This window comes from Ptychodera flava, chromosome 9, assembly GCF_041260155.1.
Source record: "Ptychodera flava strain L36383 chromosome 9, AS_Pfla_20210202, whole genome shotgun sequence".
NCBI lineage: Eukaryota > Metazoa > Hemichordata > Enteropneusta > Ptychoderidae > Ptychodera > Ptychodera flava.
This window is the reverse complement of record NC_091936.1, coordinates 15633785-15661710: the sequence shown is the minus strand read 5'-3', so window position 1 is coordinate 15661710 and position 27926 is coordinate 15633785. Positions and strand designations below refer to the sequence as shown.

At 37.6% G+C, this 27926-nt stretch overlaps 1 protein-coding gene across 1 annotated transcript in view; it reads left to right on the top strand.

Moving 5' to 3' along the window:
- The window catches only part of LOC139140129 (lysophospholipid acyltransferase 2-like), a 50354-nt gene extending 29431 nt beyond the window's left edge, over positions 1 to 20923 (top strand). The window contains exons 12-13 of the mRNA XM_070709172.1: positions 18805 to 18956; positions 20145 to 20923. Of these exons, the coding sequence (XP_070565273.1) occupies positions 18805 to 18956; positions 20145 to 20310 (318 nt within the window). The 3' untranslated portion in view covers positions 20311 to 20923. The remainder of the gene's footprint in view (positions 1 to 18804; positions 18957 to 20144) is intronic.
- The last annotated feature ends 7003 nt before the right edge of the window (positions 20924 to 27926 follow it).

Below are 27926 nucleotides of genomic sequence, written 5' to 3'. Positions count from 1 at the left end.
ATCGGTCACGTGATTTGGCCGCCATATTGGATTTTCGAAAAATACCAATTTACTCTTTAAAAAGCTTCTTCTTGAGAAGTAAAACACCAGTTCAGTTGAAATGTTACTCAGGTCATCCTTAGGCTTATGTCTTTCAAGTTTATAAAAGACATTTGGATCGGTCACATGATTAACCGCTTGGGCCCCGCCAACGCTGCTTGCAGCTTTAATTAGGGGCCCAAGCCTACCGGCTGGGCCCCTATTGTTTTCGTAGGAATTCAACTTTCTTCTTCTTCTTTTTCTTCCGCTCTTTTTTTGTCGACCTAGAACTCAAACACCGCTTACCGCAAACTTCTGAAACTTGCAGGGCTAATAGGTACCTCTGAGATCTCGTGCACCTGGGTATACAAATTTCGATTGGTCATGTGACCTGGCGGCCATATTGGATTTTCCAAAAAACTAAAAATGGCTTCTCCAGATAACCTAGGGGTCTAGTCGATTTGAAATTTTTTGTATAGCAAGCATGGCCTAAGGTCTTTAAAATTTGCCAATAAAATCGCATGCGGTCACGTGACCTTGGCCGCCATATTGGATTTTGAAAAATACCAATTTAATCTTTAAAAATCTTCTTCTCCAGAACCAAAACACCGATTCGACTAAAATTTCACATGTAACATCTTAAGTGTTATCTCTTTCAAGTTTGCGAAAGGCGTTTTGATCGGTCACGTGGTTTGGCCGCCATATTGGATTTGCGAAAATCGTGATTTAATCTTTAAAAATCATCTTCTCCAGAACCAACACACTGATTCTACTGAAATTTGATAAATTGCATCTTAAGTGTGATCTCTTTCAAGTTTGCGGAAGGCGTTTGATCGGTCACGTGGTCTGGCCGCCATATTGGATTTTGCGAAAATCGTGATTTAATCTTCAAAAATCTTCTTCTCCAGAACCAACACACCGATTCGACTAAAATTTCACATGTAACATCTTAAGTGTGATCTCTTTCAAGTTTGCGAAAGGCGTTTTGATCGGTCATGTGGTTTGGCCGCCATATTGGATTTTGCAAAAATCGTGATTTAATCTTTAAAAATCTTCTTCTCCAGAACCAACACACCGATTCTACTGAAATTTGATATGTAACATCTTAAGTGTGATCTCTTTCCAGTTTGCAAAAGGCGTTTTGATCGGTCACGTGGTCTGGCTGCCATATTGGATTTTGCGAAAATCGTGATTTAATCTTCAAAAATCTTCTTCTCCAGAACCAACACACCGATTCTACTGAAATTTGATATTTAACATCTTAAGTGTGATGTCTTTCCAGTTTGCGAAAGGCGTTTTGATCGGTCATGTGGTTTGGCCGCCATATTGGATTTTTGCGAAAATCATGATTTAATCTTTAAAAATCTTCTTCTCCAGAACCAACCCACCGATTTGACTTAAATTTGACATGTAACATCTTAAGTGTTGTCTCTTTCAAGTTTGCGAAAGGCGTTTTGATCGGTCACGTGGTTTGGCCGCCATATTGGATTTTGTGAAAATCATGATTAAATCCTTAAAAATCTTCTTCTCCAGAATCAACAAACCGATTCGACTGAAATTTGACATGTAACATAAAAAGTGTGATCTCTTTCAAGTTTGCGAAAGGCATTTTGATCGGTCACGTGGTTTGGCCGCCATATTGGATTTTCCGTAATATATTGAATTCCAAGTGAAAAAACGTACAGTAACTATTAGATGATGTTCAAAATCCTACTTTTGCAAGCTCGAATTTTGCACATAATATCATTAGTGCAAGATTTTTCAACCATGTTAACCGCTTGGGCCCCGCCAACGCTGCTTGCAGCTTTAATTCTTCTTCTTCTTCTTCTTTTCGTTCTTCCGCTCCTTTTTTGGTGACCTAGAACTCAAACACCGCTCACCGCAGACTTCTAAAACTTGCAGGGCTAATAGGTACCTATAAGATCTCGTGCACCTGGGTATGCAAATTTCGATTGGTCACGTGACCTGGTGGCCATATTGGATTTTTCAAAAACCTAAAAACGGCTTCTCCTGATGATCTAGGGGTCTGGTAAATTTGAATTTTTTTCTGTACGAAGCATGACCTAAGGTCTTCAGATTTTGTAAATAAAATCGCGTGCGGTCACGTGACTTTGGCCGCCATATTGGATTTTTGAAAAATACCCATTTAATCTTTAAAAATCTTCTTCTCAAGAACCAAAACACCGTTTGAGCTGAAATTTTACTCTTGTCATCCTTAGAGTGATCTCTTTCAAGTTTGCGAATAACATTTCGATCGGTCACGTGATTTGGCCGCCATCTTGGATTTTGCGAAAATCGCAATTTAATCTTCAAAAATCTTCTTCTCAAGAACCAAAACACCGTTTGAACTGAAATTTTACTCATGTCATCCTTAGAGTGATCTCTTTCATGTTTGCAAATAACATTTCGATCGATCACGTGATTTGGCCGCCATATTGGATTTTGCAAAAATCGCAATTTAATATTCAAAAATCTTCTTCTCATGAACCAAAACACCGTTTGAGCTGAAATTTTACTCATGTCATCCTTAGAGTTATCTCTTTCAAGTTTGCGAAAAAGATTTCGATCGGTCACGTGATTTGGCCGCCATATTGGATTTTTTTAAAATACCCATTTAATCATTAAAAATCTTCTTCTCAAGAACCAAAACACCGTTTTAGCTGAAATTTTACTCATTGTCATCCTTAGAGTGATCTCTTTCAAGTTTGCGAATAACATTTCGATCAGTCACGTGATTTGGCCGCCATATTGGATTTTGCGAAAATCGCAATTTAATCTTCAAAAATCTTCTTCTCATAAACCAAAACACCGTTTGAGCTGAAATTTTACTCATGTCATCCTTAGAGTGATCTCTTTCAAGTTTGCGAAAAACATTTGGATCGGTCACGTGATTTGGCCGCCATATTGGATTTTGCGAAAATCGCAATTTAATTATTAAAAATCTTCTTCTCAAGAACCAAATACCATTTGAGCTGAAATTTTACTCATGTCATCCTTAGAGTTATCTCTTTCAAGTTTGCGAAAAAGATTTCGATCGGTCGTGTGATTTGGCCGCCATATTGCATTTTGCGAAAATCGTGATTTAATCTCTAAGAATCTTCTCCTCCAGAACCAACACACCGATTCGACTGAAATTTGACATGTAACATCTTAAGTGTGATCTCTTTCAAGTTTGAGAAAGGCGTTTTGATCGGTCACGTGGTTTGGCCGCCATATTGGATTTTCCATAAAATATAAAATTCCAAGTGAAACGTACAGTAACCAGTAGATGATGTTCAAAATCCTACTTTTTCAAGCTCGAATTTTGCACATAATATCATTAGTGCAAGATTTTTCAACCATGTTAACCGCTTGGGCCCCGCCAACGCTGCTTGCAGCTTTAATCTTCTTCTTCTTCTTCTTCTTCTTCTTTTCGTTCTTCCGCTCTTTTTTTGGCGACCTAGAACTCAAACACCGCTTACCACAAACTTCTGAAACTTGCAGGGCTAATAGGTACCTATGAGATCTCGTGCACCTGGGTATACAAATTTCGATTGGTCACGTGACCTGGCGGCCATATTGGATTTTCGAAAAATACCGATTTAATTTTAAAAATCTTCTCCTCCAGAACCAACATACAGATTTAGCTGAAATTTTACTAATGTCATCCTTAGAGTGATCTCTTTCAAGTTTGCGAAAGACGTTTGGATCGGTCACGTGATTTGGCCGCCATCTTGGATTTTACGAAAATCGCAATTTAATCATTAAAAATCTTCTTCTCCAGAACAAACACACCGATTAAACTGAAATTCTGCTCATGTCATCCTTAGAGTGATCTCTTTCAAGTTTGCGAAAGACGTTTGGATCGGTCACATGATTTGGCCGCCATCTTGGATTTTACAAAAATCGCAATTTAATCATTAAAAATCTTCTTCTCCAGAACAAACACACCGATTAAACTGAAAGTTTACTCATGTCATCCTTAGAGTGATCTCTTTCAAGTTTGCGAAACACGTTTGGATCGGTCACGTGATTTGGCCGCCATCTTGGATTTTACGAAAATCGCAATTTAATCATTAAAAATCTTCTTCTCCAGAACCAACACACTGATTTAGCTGAAATTTTACTCATGTCGTCCTTAGAGTGATCTCTTTCAAGTTTGCGAAAGATGTTTGGATCGGTCACATGATTTGGCCGCCATCTTGGATTTACGAAAATCGCAATTTAATCATCAAAAATCTTCTTCTCCAGAACAAACACACCGATTTAACTGAAATTTTGCTCATGTCATCCTTAGAGTGATCTCTTTTAAGTTTGCGAAAGACATTTGGATCGGTCACATGATTTGGCCGCCACATTGGATTTTCGAAAAATCGCAATTTAATCATTCAAAAACTTCTTCTCCAGAACTAACACCAAAATCTTTTCGCAAACTTTATAGGCCACACTACTAGATGCTATGTAATAAATTTCAAGGAAATTAACCAGGCAGTTTTTGAGAGAAAATTTTAAAGTATTACTTTTCTGATTTTCAATGACCTTTGACCTCCCCTATACCTCTGCAGCTAAGCTATACAAATGGCTTATTCTGGCCTATGTAAGAGTCATATCTAATTCTGGGCAATCTAATAGAGCAAGAGGTCAGATTTTTGGTATATAGGGATAACTACAAAAAACAATTTTTTTAACAAAATGTCACATGACTTCGATGACCTTTGACCTCAAATATACATATACGTCCATAACTTAGGAACCACAAGTGCTACATCCTTCATATTTGGTAGGATGGGAGACCTTATGGTGCCATATCCGGTACCTCATTAAATATGCACATATCTAATTCTGGGCAAGCCAATAGAGCTAGAGGTCTGATTTTTGGTATATAGGCATAACTAAGCAATACAATTTTTTTGACAAAATGTCATGTGACCTCGATGACCTTTGACCTTGAATATAGGAGTGTATGTCCATAACTAAGTAACCACAAGTGCTACACCCTTCATACTTGGTATGATGGGAGACCTTATGACACCACATCGTGTACCTCATTAATTATGCGCATATCTAATTCTGAGCCAGCCAATAGAGCTAGAGGTCTTATTTTTGGTATATAGGGATAACTTAGCAATACAATGTTTTTGACAAAATATCACGTGACCTCGATGACCTTTGACCTTGAATATACGTATATGTCCATAACTCAGTAACCACAAGTGCTACAGCCTTCATATTTGGTATGATGGGAGACCTTATGACACTACATCCTGTACCTCATTAATTATGCGCATATCTAATTCTGAGCCAGCCAATAGAGCTAGAGGTCTGATTTTGGTATATAAGGATAACTTAGTAATACAATTTTTTTGACAAAATGTCATGTGATCTCAATGACCTTTGACCTTGAATATACGTATATGTCAATAACTCAGTAACCACAAATGCTACACCCTTCATATTTGGTATGATGGGAGACCTTATGACACCACATCCTGTACCTCATTAATTATGCGCATATCTAATTTTCAGCCAGCCAATAGAGCTAGAGGTCTGATTTTTGGTATATAGGGATAACTTAGCATTACAATTTTTTTGACAAAATGTCACGTGACCTCGATGACCTTTGCCCTTAAATATGAGTATATGTCCATAACTCAGTAACCACAAGTGCTACACCCTTCATATTTGGCCGCCATATTGGATTTTACGTAAAACATGCAATTCCCACTGACACGTACAGTAACTATGAGATGATGTTCAAAATCATACTTTTCCAAGATCGAATTTTGCACATAATATCATTAGTGCAAGATCTTTCAACCATGTTAACCGCTTGGGCCCCGCCAACGCTGCTTGCAGCTTTAATCCTCTTTTTCTTCTTCTTCTGCCGATTCTTTGTCGACCTAGATCTCTTAAACGGCTGAACGAAAACTTCTCAAATTTGCAGGGCTAGTAGGTATCAATTAGTACTCGTGCACCTGACCCTTGAAATTTTGATTGGTCACGTGACCTGGCGGCCATATTAAATTTTCCAAAAACCTAAAAATGGCTTCTCCAGAAGACCTAGGGGTCTAGTCGATTTGAAATTTTTTGTATAGTAAGCATGACCTAAGGTCTTTAGAATTTGCAAATAAAATCACATGCAGTCACGTGACCTTGGCCGCCATATTGGATTTTCTAAAATAGTCATTTAATCTTTAAAAATCTTCTTCTCCAGAACCGAAACATCGATTAAGCTCAAATTTTACTCATGCCATCCTTACATTGATCTCTTTCAAGTTTGCAAATAACATTTCGATCGGTCACGTGGTTTGGCCGCCATATTGGATTTTTTGAAATCACAATTTAATCTTTAAAAATCTTCTTCTCCTGAACAAATTCACCAAATGAACTAAAGTTTAATAAATGTCATCTACAGTGTGATCTATTTCAAGTTTGCGAAAGGCGTTTCGATTGGTCACGTGGTTTGGCCGCCATATTGGATTGTGCAAAAAATCGTAATTTAATCTTTAAAAATCTCCTTCTCCAGAACCAAAACACTGATTAAGCTGGAATTTTACTCATGTCATCCTTACATTGATCTCTTTCAAGTTTGCAAAAGGCATTTTGATCGGTCACGTGGTTTGGCCGCCATATTGGATTTTGTGAAATCACAATTTAATCTTTAAAAATCTTCTTCTCCAGAACCAACACACCGATTGATCTAAAATTTTACATCTATCATCTAAAATGTGATCTCTTTCAAGTTTGCGAAAGGCGTTTGGATCGGTCATTTGGTTTGGCCGCCATATTGAATTTTGCAAAAAATCGTAATGTAATCTTTAAAAATCTTCTTCTCCAGAACCAAAACACTGATTAATATGAAATTTTACTCATGTCACCCTTACGGTGATATCTTTCAAGTTGGCAAAAAGCTTCTACATCTATCATCGAAAGTGTGATCTCTTTCAAGTGTGCGAAAGGTATTTGGATCGGTCTTGTGGTTTTGCCGCCATATTGGATTTTGTGAAAAATCGTAATTTAATCTTTAAGAATCTTCTCCTCCAGAACAAATACACCGATTGAACTAAAATTTTACACTTATTTTCCCTAGTGGTAGTCCTTTAAGATTGCGAAAAGCATTTTGATCAGTCACGTAATTTGGCCGCCATATTGGATTTTGTTTAAATCACAATTTAATCTTTAAAAATCTTCTTCTCCAGAACCAATACACACATTCAACTGAAATTTTACTCATATCTTTCATAGTGCGAGCACTTTCAAGTTTGCGAAAGGCATTTGGATCGGTTAAGTCGCCCCAATGTTCATAAGGCTGCAGTTTAAAACCTCGTCAGTCAGAAGATCGATCAGTGATGTATGTTATATTGTACACTTGAAAGTCAAAGACGGCACGACAGACTGCAATGCCCGCTGTCAAATTCAGCTAGCAGTCACACGAACCCTAATCTCGGCCCCTTGTGTAGGGCAACTTTTGCGACCAGCTTTTGTACGCCAGGTGACGTTGTCGAGTATACTGCCACGGAAGTACTTAGAGGAGTGTGCCACTAGCTTTAAGGGGTGGCCGACCGGTGTGATCCACTGAATAGAGACAAGGTCCTTCCAGGGCACATTTACTGGGGTCTACGCACAGCTGATATGTGAGTGTCAAGGACCATAAATGAAGCTATTCGGGTATTTTTATATGTAGGTGTCTGAATGCACGCTCACTTGTTCGTCATGATAAAAAGACAGATACATGACATTGCAAGGTGTGGTCATTTGTTTATGTTTCTCTATCTGACATGCATGGAGTGACCATGGTGTGTTGTGTTAACTGAGAGCATGTAGCTGATTAAAAATGTAAACAAGACCACATCAAGTCCAGCTGTTAATGTCGTAAAAATCGCTGATACATATCTATTGCAACAGCACCTTGTTAAATGAAGTTCTGCACCTTGATCGAATTTCACTGTAATTGCTTTTTGCAGTTGCATGCCCGGTCTAAGAGATCGCCGAAATTTACCCGATATTTATCAGGGATTTGGGGACTCTGATATCGATACTAGACAATAGTAGAATGACTTGCCCTGTGCTTCGGTACGCCAGATCTGTGAAATCGTCGATATTTAATTGGATGTTTATCGGCAATTTGGGGACTCTGATATCGATAGTACACAATACTAGAATGACTTGCCCTGTGCCTCGGCACGCACGGTCTGTGAAGTCGCCGATATTTACCAGATATTTATTGGCGATTTGGGGACTCAAATATAGATACTAGACGATACTAGATTCTGTCAAATCCCGGTTATATATATATCGTGACCTTGCATTTCTGGTCAAACCCGACTTCCAAGGACTGACTCTAACTTCGATACTGAACGATACTAGATTCTGTCAAATCGCGGGTTTATATCCAATATCGGAGAAGTTGGACGCTCTTGCCATAGTTCTAGGTCTAAATAGGTGCGACCTGGCATCTTATGTTTGTTTGCACAACTTATTATAGTGGAAACACTCAGTAAACATCCACTTCCTTCGGCGTCCTTGCCTGCTTTGTTTTGTGCGCGACTTCCGCGCTGTCAGTAACTTTACTAGGGGCAGACAATGGCTCGGAAATGCGCGATTTGCGCAATCACGCAGGCGAGAGAAAACCATGTCCACCATCGTTAATTATGCCGGTTCCATCACTGTTACTAATGAATCAAAAATAATCCTTATATCAGCCATATTATCGACATATTTTGTCATTTAATTGTCTACTCTCTGAACAAAATAATTTGCCGCTTTGTCGTACGTCGGCCGATGACTGACGGCAGACTTCTTTGGCATGCAACCAACATAGTGAGTTGATAGCGTTGGAATTTGACAAAAGCTTAAATGAGCATGCGCGAAAAAGTTTCAAGATCCCCCCGTTTTTATCGTCCGGTCATTGTACGCTTTCGGTAGTTTCGAGACATCCAAACAATGCAAATGCATTACAAATGCACGGTACGATGCGCCTAGAGTTGATTGAAGTCGGTGAAATGTTAAAAATTAAAATAATTTTTAAAATCGTAGTTTCTTTGGTGTCTCTCCTATATCCATATGAACCTATTTGGAATTAGGCAGCACAGGCCAGGTTTCCTAGCAATTGAATGCGTTATCTGAGTCTGTGCAGTAGTGAGTTAGTTTCAGTCGGGGATCCGATATATATCGGACATTTCACCACCTTACATGTACATGTTTTCATAAAACAGACTTCATGGACTGACTGTAACTTCGATACTAAATAATACTAGATTTTGTCAAATCGCGGGTAAATATCCGATATATATCGGAAATTTCACTGCCTCACTGTTCTGGTAAAACCCGACTTAATTCCAGCATGCTATTTTTTACATCCATGATTCCCGCCAGGGACTGACTCTAACCTTAATACTAGGCGATTCTGAATTCTGTCAAACTACGGGTAAATATCCGGTATATATCGGATATTTTACCACCTTATAGATTTAGCCGAGCCAATCTAACTTTGATATTGTATAATCTAGTAGCCGTAAATATTGGATATCATATAAAAAGTGCAATGTCGCGGTGTCCTCAGGATTCCGGGATAAACTCCTTTGTGTAGCGCTCACCCCGCCCGCTATCGCGTTCACCACACTCAGGTGTCTCACATCGCCTTCACCCCACTAAAGCATTCACAAATCACAGTTTACGATGCAGCGAGAAGGCAGCTACAATTACCAACTACAAATTGTTTATTGATTGTTGTCAGTTGGGAAGGAAACTAGGTTTAAAATGGCTGCTCACTCACAGCCTGTCGGTAAAATGGCTAATCCAAGCTGGACGCTCTTATAATAGTTCTAGGTCTAAATAGGTGTGACCATTTCAGTTGTTAGTGTAGCTGTTCAGAACGTTTCTTTGCACAACTTATTACAGTGGGAACACTCAGTAAACATGCACTTCGTGAGGTTTATTAGTGTAACAGTAGCCCTGCGTTCATGTGTGTGTTCCCGGCGTTATACGGCCTCCACCACAGCCCTGCAACGGTCTGTGGAGATAACTTGGGTCTCTTCGGCGAGATTCACAATGGCGATCTCCATGGGTAAATTTAAATAACTTGTTGAGTACGTTATGTTTCAGAATGCGAGCGGTTTTGGACGTTAGAAGAAGTTAATCGCAACTTTTCTGCGGTAGGTTAGGAGGTAAAAGCAGATAGGGAAAGGATATTGCCTCTATTTTTTACATCCATGACCCAATAGAGAAGAATTTCGGCCAAAAAGACCGTATTTTCGTTGCGGTCTGGATCTGGACCGGACCGCAGAGACCCCAGTTATTACTTCCATACGATCAACCTCCCCATCAGTGCAACGGGTGTCGATCATTCCGATGTGATCGTTGGCCCATCAACAATGGAGGGGCTGTTCAAGTTACGGATAAGTTTGGAAATCCGTGTTTGGCTGTAGGTGACTGTGTGATTATGGATAATTGCGGTTTCCACCATGCGCGATATATTGAACAAAATCTCCAAAAAATATTGCGGAAAGTCTACCGTGAATTTGGAAAGTTAGGTAATGGCAAAAGCATACGACTTATTTTACAAAGTAGAGCGAGTAAGGCACTCCTGAACGGCGAAAATGTTGGTGGTGTATTGCTGGCAACAAGAATATATCTTTACTGACGTTTGGAACTTGTGTTGATTGGCTTCCGTAGAGATGAATTCGCGAGATTTTTCAGTGTATTGTGACGTGATATCGGAAACAGGTTTTCAGAGAAGGCGCTCGCTCGTCTGCCGAGTCAACGTACTTCCGCATTCATATCGTGCAAATGCGCAATTCTTGTCGCGATATTTGAGCATTAAACTTGATCGTCAGTGAAACAACAAGATAGTTCTCAATATCAAAACATTATGTATTTTATATTTTAGGGTTCTGTTTAAGTAATAGACTTGAACATTTGGATTTATGAGCCATGATTTCCGCGATCCGTGGCATGATTCAAGCTAGCTGTGAATACGCACTGATTTTTTTTGTGATGACCCCTGACCCAAGTGTCAGCGATACGTTGTGCGCGCTGTCCGAGCATCGCTTGCTAAAATTCATGGAGCTACCAAAGCTCCATGCTAAATTCAAGCGTAAAGCAAATGTATCGACAGTCTAACATGCACAATATCTCAAGTGTATGAGTATTTTACTTTTGAACTGGTACGAAAATGGATATCTAATTCGTTTGAAAAACTGGTGTGCTGAAGCAGGTTTCGTGCTGTTAAAGCGCGACATGTACAGTACAGCACTGATAGCGATTGCAGGTTTATTACCAAGGCTGCGTTCACAAAAAAAACGGTTAGGGGGCCTGAAGAAATTCAGGAACGGTGATTCGAAAATTTTGAGGGTAGTAGAGAGGGAACTTGAAATATTGCCCCACCTGTAGGGGGCACTTGAAAATGTTTTGGTTTCCTTTTATATTTTACATTTTCCGATTTCAAGTTTTTGTAGGTAATTTAATGAACAATGAATACCATTTTTATGTCATTCAAATGTTGTAATGTTAGTTATAATTTAACAGAATCTACAACCATTTTGTCACATTCCATGACTTTTATCTCAAATAATCTATACATGTGTGATTTGTCGTAAACAAATCAGACTAAAGCCTAGTAACAGGGCACAAGCTCCAACCGTTGATGATTTTTGCAATATTTCTATCCAATATATCAACTACAGTTTCTTGCTGTCTCCCTACAGCATGCTCAAACACACAATGTTCAGTTTCTCGACAAAGCCAGTATATATAAATATGTATTAGGTGATAGTTTAATTAGAATCCAGACTGACAGTCAGTTGTCAGCATTGATGCATGGTACACATACACTGGCTGTGCTAGCAAGCTGAATACTGGACAGTTCAACATGCTGTAGAGAGTAGAACACGAACGCAGTTGTATAAACTGAACATAAATATTGTCAAAATTATCAAAGATAATACTGCTACTGCCTATGGGCAACTGTCACTATCAGATTCTGCCCTGTTACTGGTACAGTAGTGTCACTGTTACTGCATACGTGAGCAGTGACAGAGAGAGCTCTGACTCTGATGTACATGGTAGTTGAAGAATAGTGTGTGTCAAATGACGCTCATGACAGTGAAACATTATACCTAAACAAGATCAGGCCAGAAAGCAATACAAGGAAGAACACATGGAAAATTTTTGAATTCTGGCATATGAGAATAACCAAATATTACAAACAAAAGATGGGGTCACCCTGCTTGATTTTCTAAATTTTCACATTCTTGTCATAAAATTATACAAAAGTAAAACTTTGAACACTAAAAATGAAATGAAAAAATATATGACTAAATGGAATTACAACCAAATTTGCAATTATTACACTTAAAATTTCAGAGATGAATACATTAATTTGATGGAATATTTCAGCCTTCCAGTATTGTCAATATTGAGTAGCATCTAATTCATATATATCTTGTACTTTTGAAAGACATTTTTGGTAGCTCACCGTGCTTAGTTTCAGACTCCACATTTGATTTTGCGAAAATCGCAATTTATCTCTAAAATCTTATTCTCCAGAACCACAACACTGATGGCAATGAAATTCCACTTTTGTCATTCTTAGTGAGAGCTCTTTCAAGTTTGTAAACGGCAATTTGATCGGTCACGTGGTTTTGCCGCCATATTGTATTTTGCATAAAACATACGATTACGAATGAAACAGACAGTAAATATGAGATGATGTTCAAAATTCTTCTTTACAAGGACTTGACTGTTTTCAAGCTGAAATTTTGCACATAATAAAATCACTGCACGAACTGGAAACCATGTTAATCGCTTGGGCCCCGCCAACGCTGCTTGCAGCTTTAATCCTCTTTTTCTTCTTCTTCTGCCGATTCTTTGTCGACCTAGATCTCTTAAACGGCTGAACGAAAACTTCTCAAATTTGCAGGGCTAGTAGGTATCAATTAGTACTCGTGCACCTGACCCTTGAAATTTTGATTGGTCACGTGACCTGGCGGCCATATTGGATTTTCCAAAAACCTAAAGATGGCTTCTCCAGAAGACCTAGGGGTCTAGTCGATTTGAATTTTTTTGTATAGCAAGCATGACCTAAGGTCTTCATAATTTGCACATAAAATCGCATGCGGTCACGTGACCTTGGCCGCCATATTGAATTTTCTAAAATACTCATTTAATCTTTAAAAATCTTCTTCTCCAGAACCAAAACACTGATTAAGCTCAAATTTTACTCATGTCATCCTTTGAACGATCTCTTTCAAGTTTGCAAAAATCATTTTGATCGGTCACGTGGTTTGGTCGCCATATTTGATTTTGAGAAATCGCAATTTAATCTCTAAAAATCTTCTTCTCCAGAACAAATCACCGATTCAACTAAAATCCACATATATCATCTGAAGTGTGATCTCTTTCCAGGTTGCAAAAGGCGTTTGGATCGGTCACGTGGTTTCGCCGCCATATTGGATTTTGCAAAAATCGTAATTTAATCTTTAAAAATCTTCTTCTCTAGAACAAAACACCGATTAAGCTCAAATTGTACTCAAGTCATCCTTAGGGTGATCTCTTTCAAGTTTGCAAAAAACATTTCGATCAGTCACGTCGTTTGGCCGCCATATTGGATTTTGTGAAATCGTAATGCAATTTTTAAAAATCTTCTCCTCCAGAACAAATACACCAATTGAACTAAAATTTCACATTTATTTTCCCTAGTGGTAGTCCTTTTAAGTTTCAGAAAAACATTTTGATCAGTCAAGTAATTTGGCCGCCATATTGGATTTTATGTACATCGCAGTTTAATCCTTAGCAATCTTCTTCTCCAGAACCAATGTACAGATTGAACTAAAATTTTACACTCATTATCCCTAGTGGCAGTTCTTTTACATTTTCGAAAGGCATTTGGATCGGTCATGTGCTTTGGCCGCTATATTGGATTTTGTGAAAATTGCAATTCATCTTTAAAACTATTCTTTCCAGAACGATCCAACTGAAATTTTACTTCTGTCACCCTTAGTGTGAGCACTTTCAAGTTTGTGAAAGGCGTTGGGGTCGGTCAAGTTGTTTGTTTGCCATATTGGCTATAGCGACAATCGCAATTTCATCATTAAAAATCTTCTCCTCAAAAACCAACACACAGATCAACTGAAATTTTACTCATATCTCTCTTAGTGCGAGCACTTTAAATTTTGCGAAAGGCATTTGGATCGGTTAAGTCGCCACAATGTTCATAAGGCTGCAGTGTAAAACCTCGTCAGTCAGAAGATCGATCAGTGATGTATGTTATATTGTACACTTGAAAGTCAAAGACGGCACAACAGACTGCAATGCCCGCTGTCAAATTCAGCTAGCAGTCACACGAACCCTAATATCGGCCCCTTGTTTAAGGCAACTTTTGCGACCAGCTTTTGTACGCCGGGTGAAGCTTTGTCGAGTATACTGCCACGGAAGTATTTAGAGGAGTGTGCCACTAGCTTTAAGGGGTGGCCGACTGCTGTGATTGACTGAATAAGAGACAAGGTCCCGCCAGGGCACAATTACTGGGGTCTACGCGCGCACAGCTGATATGTGAGTGTCAAGGATCATAAATGAAGCTATTCCGGTAATTTTATATGTAGGTGTCTGAATGCACGCTCACTTATTCATCACGAATAAAAAAGAAAGATACATGACATTGCAAGGTGTGGTGATTTGTTTATGTTTCTCTATCTGACATGCATTGAGTGGCCCTGGTGTGTTGTGTAACTGAGAGCATGTACCTGATTAAAAATGTAAACAAGACCACATCAAGCCCAGCTGTAAATGTCATAAAAATCGCTGATACACATCTATTAAAACAACACCTTGTTTAATGAAGTTCTGCAGCTTGATCTAACTTCACTGTAATTGCTGTGTGCCATTGCACGCCCGGTCTGTGACCGCCGAAATGTACCCTTTATTTATCAGCGATTCGGGGACTCTAATATCGATACTAGACAATAGTAGAATGACTTGCCCTATGCATCGGTACGCCAGATGTGTGAAATCGTCGATATATTTACTGCATGTTTATCAGGAATTGGGGACTCTAATAAAAATAGCACACAATACTAGAATGACTTGCCCTGTGCCTCGGCACACAAGGTCTGTGAAATTGCCGATATTTACCAGATATTTATCAGCGATTTGGGGACTCCAATATTGATACTAGACGATACTAGATTCTGTCAAATCCCGGGTAAATATCCGATATATATCGAAGAATACACCACCTTGCAGTTCTGGTCAAACCCGACTTCCAAGGACTGACTTTAAATTCGATACTGAACGATACTGGATTCTGTCAAATCGAGGGTAAATATCCGATATCGGAGATTTCACTACCTTACAGTTTTGGTCGAACCCGACTTTCAATGACTGACTCTAGCTTCGATACTAGACTATATACTTTCTGTTAAATCGCGGGTAAATATCCGGTATATATCGGAGATTTCACAACATTACAGGTTTTGCCAAACCCGACTTCAAAGGACTGACTCTAGCTTCTATAATAGACGATACTAGATTTTCTCAAATCGCGGGTAAATATCCGATATATATCGAAGAATACACCACCTTACATGCAGTTCTGGTCGAACCCGACTTCCAAGGACTGACTCTAGCTTCGTTACTAGACGATACTAGATTTTCTCAAATCGCCGGTAAATGTTCGATATATATCGGAGATTTCACCACCTTACACTTCTTGTCAAACCCGACTTCCAAGGACTGACTCTAGCTTCGATACTTAACGATACCAGATTCTGTCATAACGCAGGTAAATATCCGATATGTATATCGGACATTTCACCACCTTACACTTCTTGTCAAACCCGACTTCCCAGGACCATGGATGTAATTTTTTACATCCATGCCAGGACTGACTCTAAGCTTCGATACTAGACGATACCAGATTCTGTCAAATCGCGGGTAAATATCCGATATATATCTGACATTTCACCACCTTACTGTTCTGGTCAAACCCGACTTCAAAGGACCGACTCTAACTTCGATACTAGGCGATACTAGATTTTGTCAAATCTGCTCACAGCCTGTCGGTAAAATTGCTATTCAAAGCTGGACGCTCTTGCCATAGTTCTAGGTCTAAATAGGTGTGACCATTTCAGTTGATAGTGTAGCTGTTCAGAAGAATTGTTTGCACAACTTATTACAGTGGGAACACTCAGTAAACATGTACTTCCTTAATTTGTGAAGTTTATTAGTGCAAAAGTAGCCCTGCGTTCAGGTGTGTTTGTTCCCGGCAACGGTCTGTGGTTAACTGGAGTCTCTGCGGCGAGATTCACAATGGCGATCTCCATGGGTAAATTTAAACGGCCAAAGCATACGGCTTTTTAACAAGGTAGAGCGAGTAAGGCACTCCTGAACGGCGAAAATGTTGGTGGTGTATAGCTGCCAATAAGCAAATATCCTTACTGATATTAGAAACTTGTGTGAATTGGCTTCCTTGAAGATGAATTCGCAAGATTTTTCAGCTATTGTGACGTTATATCGGAAACAGATTTTCAGAGAAGGCGCCCGCTCGTCCGCCAAGTACAGTCGATGTACTTCCGCATTCATATTGTGTAAATCCGCAAGTCTTGTCGCGATATTTGAGCATTTAACTTGATCGTCAGTGAAACAAAAATATGTTTCTCCATATCAAAACATTATGTGTTTATATTTTAGGGTTCTGTTTAAGTAATAGACATGAACATTTGGATTTATGATTCGTGATTTCCGCGATCCTGTGGCATGATTCAACCTGGCCGTGGATACGCACTGACTTTTTTGGTGATGACCCCTGACCCAATGGTCATCGATACGCTGTGCGCTGTCCGAGCATCGCTTGCTAAATTCATGGAGCTACCAAAGCTTATGCTAAATTCAAGCGTAAAGCAAATGTATCGAAAGTCTAACATGCACAAATTTGTCAAGTCTTTGAGTATTTTACTTTTGAACTGCTATGAAAATGGATATCTACGTATAATTCGTTTGAAAAACTGGTATGCTGAAACAGGTTTCGTGCCGTTATAGTGCGATATGTACAGTACAGCAGTGATAGCGATTGCAGGTTTGTTACTAAGGCTGCGTTCACAAAAAAAGGGGGGCTGGAGGTATTCATTCAGGAAGGGGAAATCGAAATTTTGGGGGTAGTAGAGGGGACTTGAAAATTTTGCTCTACCTGCAGGGGGCACTTGAAAATTTATTGGTTCCCTTTTATGTTTTACATTTTCCGATTCCAAGTTTTTTTGTAGGTAATCTAATGAAGTGAATACCATTTTTATGTCATCAAATGTTGTTATGTTAGTAATAATTTAACAGAATCTAGAACCATTTTGTCACATTCCATGACTTATATCTCGAAAAAATCTAAACGTGTGATTGTCGTAAAAAAATCTAACTTGAGCCTAGTAACAGGGCAGAAGCTGCAACCGTTGATGATTTTTGCAATCTATCTAATATATCAACTACAGTTTCCTGCTGTCTCCTACACATGTCTCTCCCTACAGCATGCTCAAACACACAATGTTCAGTTTGTCGACAAAACCTGTATATATAAATATGTATTTAGGTGATAGTTTGATTAGAGTCCAGACTGACAGTCAGTTGTCAGCACTGATACGTGGTACACATACACAGGCTGTGCTAGCAAGCTGAATACTGGACAGTTCAACATGCTGTAGAGAGTAGAACAAGAACGCAGTTGTATGATAAACTGAACAAAAATAGTGTCAAAATTATCAAAGTTAATACAACTTCTTCCTATGGGCAACTGTCACTATCAGATACCGCCCTGCTACTGTAGTATATACGTGAGCAGTGACAGAGATACCTCTGACTCCGATATACATTGTAGTTGAAGAAGAGTTTTTGTCTCATGACAGTAAAACATTACCTAAACAAGATCAGGCCAGAAAGCAACACAAGGAAGAACACATAAAAATTTTTGCATTCTAGCATATGAGAATAATCAAATATTAAAGAAAAAAGAGGGGGTCACCATGCTTGATTTTCTAAATTTTCACAGTTTTGTCAAAACATTATACAAAAGTATAACTTTAAACAGTAAAGATGAAATGAAAAATATATGACTAATTATTTATTTTTAACCAAATTTGCAATTATTACGCCAAAAATTTCAGAGATTAATACATTTATTTGATGGAATATTTTAACCTTCCCGTATTTTGTAAATTTTGAGTAGTATCTAAATCATATATGTCTTGTACTTTTGAAACAAATTTTTGGTAGGTCACCGTGCTCAGTTTAAGACGCCATATTTGATTTCTGAAAATCGCAATTTATCTCTACAAATCTTCTTCTCCTGAACCAAAACACTGATGGAAGTGAAATTCCACTTTTGTCATTCTTAGTGAGAGCTCTTTCAGGTTGTGAAAGGCAATTAGATCGCTCACATGTTTTTGCCGCCATATTGTATTTTGCATGGAACAGATAAATGTGAGATGATGTTCAAAATTCTTCTTTACAAGAACTTGACTGTTTTCAAGCTAAAATTTTGCACATAATATAATCAGTGGAAGATTTGGAAACCAGGTTAATCGCTTGGGCCCCGCCAACGCTGCTTGCAGCTTTTGTTGTGTAATTATTTATGTATTTATGTATTATATATAGCATTCATTAGTGCAATTTCTGTAAAACAATTAACTATTAAAATGTATAATATCACAGTTCATCAATATCTACAGATATGATAACATTCTCCCGGCTATACACCATTATAAGCTTCATAAATTAACATATGCAGCGGAAAGCGAAAACAACGCATTTCATGTTCATACATTACAGGGTCGACGCGTTATCCGTCCATACTTCACAACGTCGAAACAAAGGAAGCTTTTCTACGACTTCATAACATGGTTTGGCCACTGGCTGGTGTTGCCTTGCTATCAAGTCATGTTCCAGTTGCGTCACAATGCCCGTATAGTGATGTTTGGGAGGTATTTTATATTTTACTAACTATTGTTATGGTGTTAATTAGTTCTTGCATGAAGAAGTCGCGGTAATCCCCATGGTTATCACTGTACGCCCTCATAAAAAATATTTTCATGCTAGGTGTGAACATGAACATGATTGGGTAGATTTTCACACCAAAAATCTATTAACATTGTTCATTAAGGTAGTATGAGCGTCGAAAATGAAAGACTTAAACTTTTGCTAAAACTTTGCAAAGGAAGTTTTCAAACATTCTCTTACTAAATCAAAAATAAAATCAGGAGTCACCGTGCAAAATTTGGTACCAGAGATACAAATTACCTAAGATATCTCGATATTTGAAATTCAAAATAGCCGCCATCTCAGTGTTAACTCTATGGAGGACAATAGCATTTTCGATTTTCGAAAAAACTAAGACGGTGAAGATTTTCTCACACCAAGAGCTTTAAAATGAGCCCCGACAAGTGGTAGATCAGAAGAGAATTGATAAAATCTGAAAACCTGAATATCTGTCCCCGGGTTGCGTTCTACCTTCTTTAAGGTAAGAATCGAGACCATACTTGTCAACACAGCTAGACCGCTTGACCTCTTACTGCGCCAATAGCTATAACCTTTGATGATATTTTTGTGACTGTTATGGTATAAAATTACTAAAATATCTCCTGCTCCTAGAAGTAATGCACTAGCCTCACAAACGCAACGCATAGCTCGCAATATGCGGTGACACAGTTAAACATATATTGTTCTTCGCACCATGATTTGGTTGTCAATAATGACATTGAGTGGTCATTCCATACAGACCGTGTTAAAAAATTGAACACTAGGCATCTTAACATAATTTTGGAAGTAACACAAGAGACTGTCGTTTACAAAAAGGCAGACAAAAAGTCTGAAAAGTAATTCACAATTTTCAGCTAGTGGAATATTAAAGTTTGTTAATTTTTGTTTCTATATAATGAAGAATAGGTTCGTGATCAGCATTCTGAAATGCCGGGACCACTAATTGTACATGATATACTGTATCCCTTTTAGAAACCACATGCTATAATGTTGTCAATCATCTATTAGTGACCAACAGTCCTTTAAAGCTCAAAAGTTATATAATCTCTCTCTCCCCCCCCTTCTCTCTCTCTCTCTCTCTCTCTCTCTCTCTCTCTCTCTCTCTCTCTCTCTCTCTCTCTCTCTCCCGACAGGGCAAATTACTTTTGGGGTCACTTCGTCACGGTGATCCTGTTAATACTTGTATATTGCATGAAACCGCCGAAGAAATCAGAGAGCGATAATGTCGACACACACGAAAGTCGATCGCTGAGCAATAATTCTGGCTCGATGGCGAAGAACTGTGACAAACAAGATTAGAATAAACACTCTCTTGTTGGGGATCATCTTTTTATCGCGTTCTTGCAAACTTATGCTTCATTGACGAGAAATACATGAGAAATTCTTCCTCAGATTTACATGAAAAATCTCCAAGGTGCTGGAGGGTCTACTAATATTTGAATGTCCATATTTAAACCTGAGGATTCTGAAATATATATGTCACTATTGTCTATTTATATGAAAGGAAGGATACGTCCTGGCCTATGAAATAGATAATTTTAGGAACTGACATTTCAGATTTGGAATATTCTGTAATTAATATTTCCTCAAGAAATTCCTCTCAATCCAGTCAAAGAATGTTCCTTGAAAGTGACCCTCAGCGATTTTAAATATTTCTATGACAACTGTGATTTTGAGTTCACCACATTCCGCTTGTTTTTGGGTGATGTCAGTAAATAGGGTATTTCGGAATATCACGCATTGATGTCATCATAAGTTGCATGAGTGTCAGCTTCGTTTGATCTTAAAGAAATTGAAAGAATGCATCGCTATTCGAAAGGAAGTACAGCGCCATAGAATCAATACTCTTTGTCATGTCACGTTTTATATGATCAGACATATCGAGGTTTTTAAAAATAAAGCCAACAATGCAACTTACGTATAGCCTGTGTTAGTTTATTTTTTTTTATCTGTTTATTATTCATCACTTCAAGCTGCGTATTTTATGATATACAGTCAAGAGGCTTTCATCCTAAATCTAGCTGTAATGCCAACAGACATACTTGACAGGCTTGAATCTGACATCATTTTTGGAGAATACTTTCGCATGATCCTTTTGTAGAATTAGTGATTATTAACCTAGAAAACGCCAACATATATATTAGTCCTTGGGCTGGAGGGGCCAACCGTGCACTCCCCCCAATAAACCTACTATATGGGTATTTTTTGTTCTTTGGGATCTGCTGAACTAGAAAAAAGATGTTAACATTAGATATTTTTGGATGCACTACCTGTCTGCACTGGTTTTTGATTTGTATGTACCGCAAAAAATGGCGAAAAATGGGTAGGGGTAGGGGGTACTATATCCTCCCCTAAATTGAGTAAACCAGCATGAAATAGCACAAACCTTACATTTTTGGAAAGCTCAGATACTGCTCTTTCTGAAGAATACCAACTTTAGCAAAATTGATTTGTGTACATAGAATAGGACGACTTTAAAATGAATTTTTTTGACAATTTTGAAATTTTTTACCCAAAATACCATGTAACAATTGTGATTTACTTTTTATTAAGCAAAATTTTTACAACTTTTTGTGTTTAAATTATTTATTCCAACATATTAAACACGAAAAAAAGTGTTAACATCAGATATTTAACTCTACACTACTTCTCTGGAGTCAATTTTGAATTGCGTGTATCTGTATGGGATGTGCAAAAGCTAGGGGTAGGGGTACAACATTCTTTCCCTGATGAAGTAAACTGGCTTGAAATGCCATATACCTTATAGTTTTAGAAAGCTGAGATACTGGTCTTTCAAAAATGCATAAGGTTTTAGTAAAAAAATATGACGTCATAGAATTGGATAACTTTAAATCGATTTTTTCTGGTAATTCAGTATTTTTAACCGGAAGAAAATACGATAACTATTGTTTCCTCCCAATGAAGCAAATCAAACAGATTTATGGATGTTATTTACTAATTGCAATGTGCTGAAGAAGAAAATAAATGTCAAAATTGGGTATTTACAATGCATTATTGTCTCTACTCACTAAAATTGCAAGTTTTGCTACATTGGTATATCGTGAATGGGCATTTTATTGTTATGCAATGAACTAATGTTTATTTCAGGTTTCAGGTTTCTAACATGTAGCTATAGCAAATAACACAAAGTTAATACACAGCATTGCCCTTTGTATTATGTCTAGGTAAATAATTGGTAGAATTTAGATTAGTTTTGACAGTAATTTGAGACATAAACTTTGGGGTATGGGGTAAACTATGGCCCTATTTCATGAAAACTATAGAAGATATTGCATATTACTATATACCATTTTCAAGAAGAATAAATCACCTTTCTAATGATACCCCATAAGCCAGGTCATGTTAAACAGTAAGCTCAGCAGATGACGTACATGAAGACAGGTTCGACAAAATCCATGTGGGTCACAAAATCGTGATTTTGCGGTACCCTTCAAAACATGACCGTGACAGCTATTCAGTCCCTATATGTTGTCTGTTAAAATCCTATTTCTTATTCTAGGGATCTTAAGGCTTCTGAAAAATACAGGTTTGTTATCCTGTGGGGGTGGGGGGGGGAAGGTGCACGTAGACGCCCCCTCTAGCCCACGGCCTAATAGATTGTTAGTAATGCTTGCTGTATAAGTAAGACAAGGAGGCATAGACAATTTTCCAAATACGTCTTATCAAAATTATTTTATAAAAAATATTTAAAAAGTAAATTATAAAAATAGACAGTCATCAACAATCTATTTACTTTAAGAAGAAAATGGCAATATGACTATGTGTGCGCGTTTTAAAGTCGTCTTTTTAAGGCTGTGCATTAGTTCATTGCATAACAATAAAATGCCCATTCACGATATACCAATGTAGCAAAACTTGCAATTTTAGTGAGTAGAGACAATAATGCATTGTAAATACCCAATTTTGACATTTATTTTCTTCTTCAGCACATTGCAATTAGTAAATAACATCCATAAATCTGTTTGATTTGCTTCATTGGGAGGAAACAATAGTTATCGTATTTTCTTTCGGTTAAAAATACTGAATTACCAGAAAAAATTGATTTAAAGTTATCCAATTCTATGACGTCATATTTTTTTACTAAAACCTTATGCATTTTTGAAAGACCAGTATCTCAGCTTTCTAAAACTATAAGGTATATGGCATTTCAAGCCAGTTTACTTCATCAGGGAAAGAATGTTGTACCCCTACCCCTAGCTTTTGCACATCCCATACAGATACACGCAATTCAAAATTGACTCCAGAGAAGTAGTGTAGAGTTAAATATCTGATGTTAACACTTTTTTTCGTGTTTAATATGTTGGAATAAATAATTTAAACACAAAAAGTTGTGAAAAGTTTGCTTAATAAAAAGTAAATCACTATTGTTACATGGTATTTTGGGTAAAAAATTTCAAAATTGTCAAAAAAATCATTTTAAAGTCGCCTATTCTATGTACACAAATCAATTTTGCTAAAGTTGGTATTCTTCAGAAAGAGCAGTATCTGAGCTTTCCAAAAATGTAAGGTTTGTGCTATTTCATGCTGGTTTACTCAATTTAGGGGAGGATATAGTACCCCCTACCCCTACCCATTTTTCGCCATTTTTTGCGGTACATACAAATCAAAACCAGTGCAGACAGGTAGTGCATCCCAAAATATCCAATGTTAACATCTTTTTTCTAGTTTAGCAGATCTCGAAGAACAAAAAATACCCATGTAGTAGGTTTATGGGGGGGGGGGGTGCACGGTGGGCCCCTCCAGCCTACGGACTATATGCTTTGTTTCATACTTTTGAATTTGTACAGATTGAGAAAATGTAAAGGACAAAAGAAATTATGCAATATTTGACGAATTTTGAAACTGAGATTTAAAACCGAAGACCTTTCTATAATTAACTTTTACACAAAGATGACATCAGAATGTGCAATCTGTACAAAAGAGCTACTATACCCAAATCAATATTATTATATTCACCAACAAATATAATTGATGGTTGACTTCATGATCATTTTGGAATATGCCTTTGCGTGATTTTTAAGCTACACGTTTGTCTGAATTAGTGTACCCGAATACACAATATCTTTAGACTTGTACCGTTAAATTATTCTGTGACGGAAAACTGTCTAAAGAGACTGTATGTTCACGTCCACAAGGTTTTTCCATGTCTATTTCACACAACTATTAAGGTACATGTCCGCCTGATCCGCCTTTGTAAAGGAGTGTTCAGAATTTACTCCGGGGGGGGGGGCTGGAGGGTTTTCAGGTGGGCCAACCATTTTCCCGAAGAAAATCGGGGGTGGGCAGACAAAAATACCACAATCGATCACTGTGGCAAAATGGCCTCTATATTGTTCACTCAAAGTGTGACAATTTTTTGCCGCACATACGCTGAATGAGCGTAAAGAGAGCCAAATCAAGCTTCCGCGTAATGTTGAAAACTTCGCCGAATTTCCTAGCCGCACAGCTAAATATTCAGGAAAGAGATGCAGATTCCATTTCCTCATATGTTCCTCTGTCCATTATGATATTTCGGCAGTAATTTCATGAAGGAATTCTTAAAATACCGAAGCGAAAATACTCTATGCAAAAATAGGTGAAAACACGGCCAACAGCACAAACGATCGTAAACTCGTCATTTCATAAAAACAAGAGGGAAATTTAAAAAACTAAAACCATAGAGTTTTAGTTAACCTTCATGAGATGCTTAATCTCAAATATTGTGAGAAATAACAGCAAAATAAAAAAATTGGTCCGGTGGGTTTTTTTAGATGTATTTTTCATTTTACGATGTGCCGAATAAGCTCGATTCCCATTGAAAACAACGGCGTTTATGCGCGTCCGATGGACCGAATACATTGCACACTTCTCGTCGGTTAATTTTTTTTCAATTTTGAACTAATGATGATGAAAAGTGGCACGGTGATCCTTTGACTTATAAACAAAAATCGTATCGTTTTAGATTTTTGAATTTCTTCGTAAATTTTGTTTTATTGCCATTCTATTCATTCTGATCACTAAAATATACTGTTGCCGTCAACAATATGGCGATCTGACGGCGTTTACATGTGCAGAACAAGGGTCTGAAATTGACGCAAATCAATCAGCAAGTGTCTCCTAAATTGTACAGATCAAATACCTGTCAGGTTGTTGTCTTTTATACAAAATTTGGGTGAATATGAACCATGAACATCACATTAAATTGGTAAAAATAACGCGAAACGGAAGCGAGCTGGTGTAGAGTCTCCACTGTGAACGTGTAGTGAACGTTATCGATCGATATTCTTTTGTTGCGAATTGATACAATGTTGTGTTGCATACCCGCGGATCGCATGGCGCCAAACGTGTCCAAAGAGCGCCAAAATATGCTGAGACATAAAAGTATCACCAAAACTACACAAATTGTCTTCGATTCAATTTGAGTTGAAGAAAACAACAGATATGTTGATTTTGTGGTACATAAGTCAATATATACGGGCTGCCATGGAAAAATTCATGACGTAACCTGAAAATACGAGCGACAGGCGAGCAGATTTCGATCGATATTTATTGAAATGAAATTGATACAATGTTCGCTGTCGTCACTAGCAACCAGCCAAAGCGTTGTCCGGCGGGGGCGCTGTACTGAACAATTTAGGGCCCTTTTTGCCCATAGTGATCTTTTAGGGGGGGCCTAAGGAAAAAACACATCAATTGAATATTTGCCCAGAAGTCCCGATCTATATAATTATGCGTGGCTGTAAAAATATGTGGTTAAAAATTTACAAATTTGATAGCTCCTACATGGAAAGAGGGTTGATTTTCCAATAATTCTGTATGTGCATCCAGAAGATCATGTGCATCAATACTTTGGTTCCAAATTGTTGAATATTGACCATAGTATCCTGTGTACACAGGAAATTTTGCTGTAGTTCAAGCAGTGATCTCATTGTGTATGAATCAAGGAGAATTTTGGATAGGCTCATATACTGTGTAATGATACTAATACAGTGTGGAGAAATGAAAGGCGTACTTGACCAATTTCTTCAATCTTCAAACGATCTTTATAAAACCGACGTTTCGGCAATACACAGATTGCCTTCCTCAGGGTAAAAACTAATAGATAAAAGCGGATAAAATAGAACGTGTCAAAGGAAGGTGAAACGACTACAGGAAAGTAAAATCGTGATGACAAATCCTCACAAAGACTACAAAAGGCGATAAAAATACAGTACTCAGGATAAAAACACTGGAATGATGTAAAATACAGGAATAAAAATGAGAATGTGAAAATCAACATAGGTAAAATGGAGAAGGGACTCTACTAACCTAGATCGCGTGAGGTCTGGATGGAGAATGAAATGCCATTGTCAAGGAACCCTTAGGTACATGTTGAAGAGACGGAGCAACAAGACCCCCTAACTGGAGAACAGAGAGCGGGGGGGGGGGGCTTACAGTAAAGTAGAAGAGAAATCACCCTTCTTTACGGTTGATACCAATGGGTGACAGCGTTTCAAGTGTAGTAATGTATGAAAGTTCAGTTTTTTCTTCTGAGTTGGGTACTAATAGAATGCATTTTACAAATGCTGTACTCCCGCTTCTTCCTGATGACTTCAATAGTTGGACTGACTCTATTTCTTGGAATTCAATACGATACTAATACTTTAGAATCCCATTCGTTCTGATTTGTATGATCAAGGATTTCTCACAGTGTTTTGACAGTTAAAAAACTTATTACTAATTTGCGTATTTAAGGGACTCTCCTAATTAGGTATGTATTATCTGGATTGACTCGACCAAAGTTGACGAAACTTGCTATGCATATTGTAAATTCTATGATATTACATTAACGAAAGTCAGTTTTGACTTTGTGATACATCTCATTACTAATTTGCGTATTTAGCGAACTTTTCTAATTTGCGATCTTGATTAACTTCATCAAAGTCGGCGAAACTTGCTATGTACATTGAATAAATAAGATAAAATATTAATGGCAAGTTGTTTAGCATTTTTACATCGGCAAACTTGCTATGTATATTGATGAGACAATTATGTTGTATAAGTGAAAAAATTTTGTATTTTCATGTCAATTAATTTATAATTTGGATATCTGATGACCTTTCACAGTTTGGCATGTATAGCTTAAAGGACTTGACCGAAGACAATTACACTTGCTATATAAAGTGGTGATACAATGACAGCATTCAATGAAATTTAGTATTTTTATTTCAGATAATTACATATTTATAAACTAAATGACCTTGAAATTAATCTGTGGTGAACATTGTTCATGATGTTGATCATAACACTTTCAATGAAGTTGCAAACATGTGGCAAAAGTTTAAATTCACAGACAACTGCAATATATACTGAAACACGTGAGCATTTTCAGTTCATATCTGGCTACATTAGCTAGTTACTAATTTGCATATTGAACCAACTTTGCAAATAAGGAATATAAGACTGGACACTGCAGAAGTTTTATGAAACGTACTATATATATTTATGACACAATTATATGGTATTAGTGAAAGATATTTAACATTTTTCTGTCAGCTAATTTATTATTTACATTATCTGATGAACTTTAAGAGTCTTGCATATAAAGCTTGAAGGACTTGAGCAAAGGCAATACACTTGCTATATAAAGTGGTGATACAATGATAGCAGTCAAAAAAATTAATTTTTATTTTCAGCTAATTACGTATTTGTATACTTAATGACCTCTGCAATTATCTGTGTGTGAATATTGTTCATGTTGATCATAACACTCTCAATGAAGTTGCAAACTTGTGGCAAAAGTTTCAATTTACAGACAACTGCAATATATACTGAAACACATGAGCATTTTCACTTCATATCTGGTTTTTGACTTAGACATAAATATTCTGTAGTGGTTATAGAACTGTCATCAGCCTGGTGTATTATAATAATAA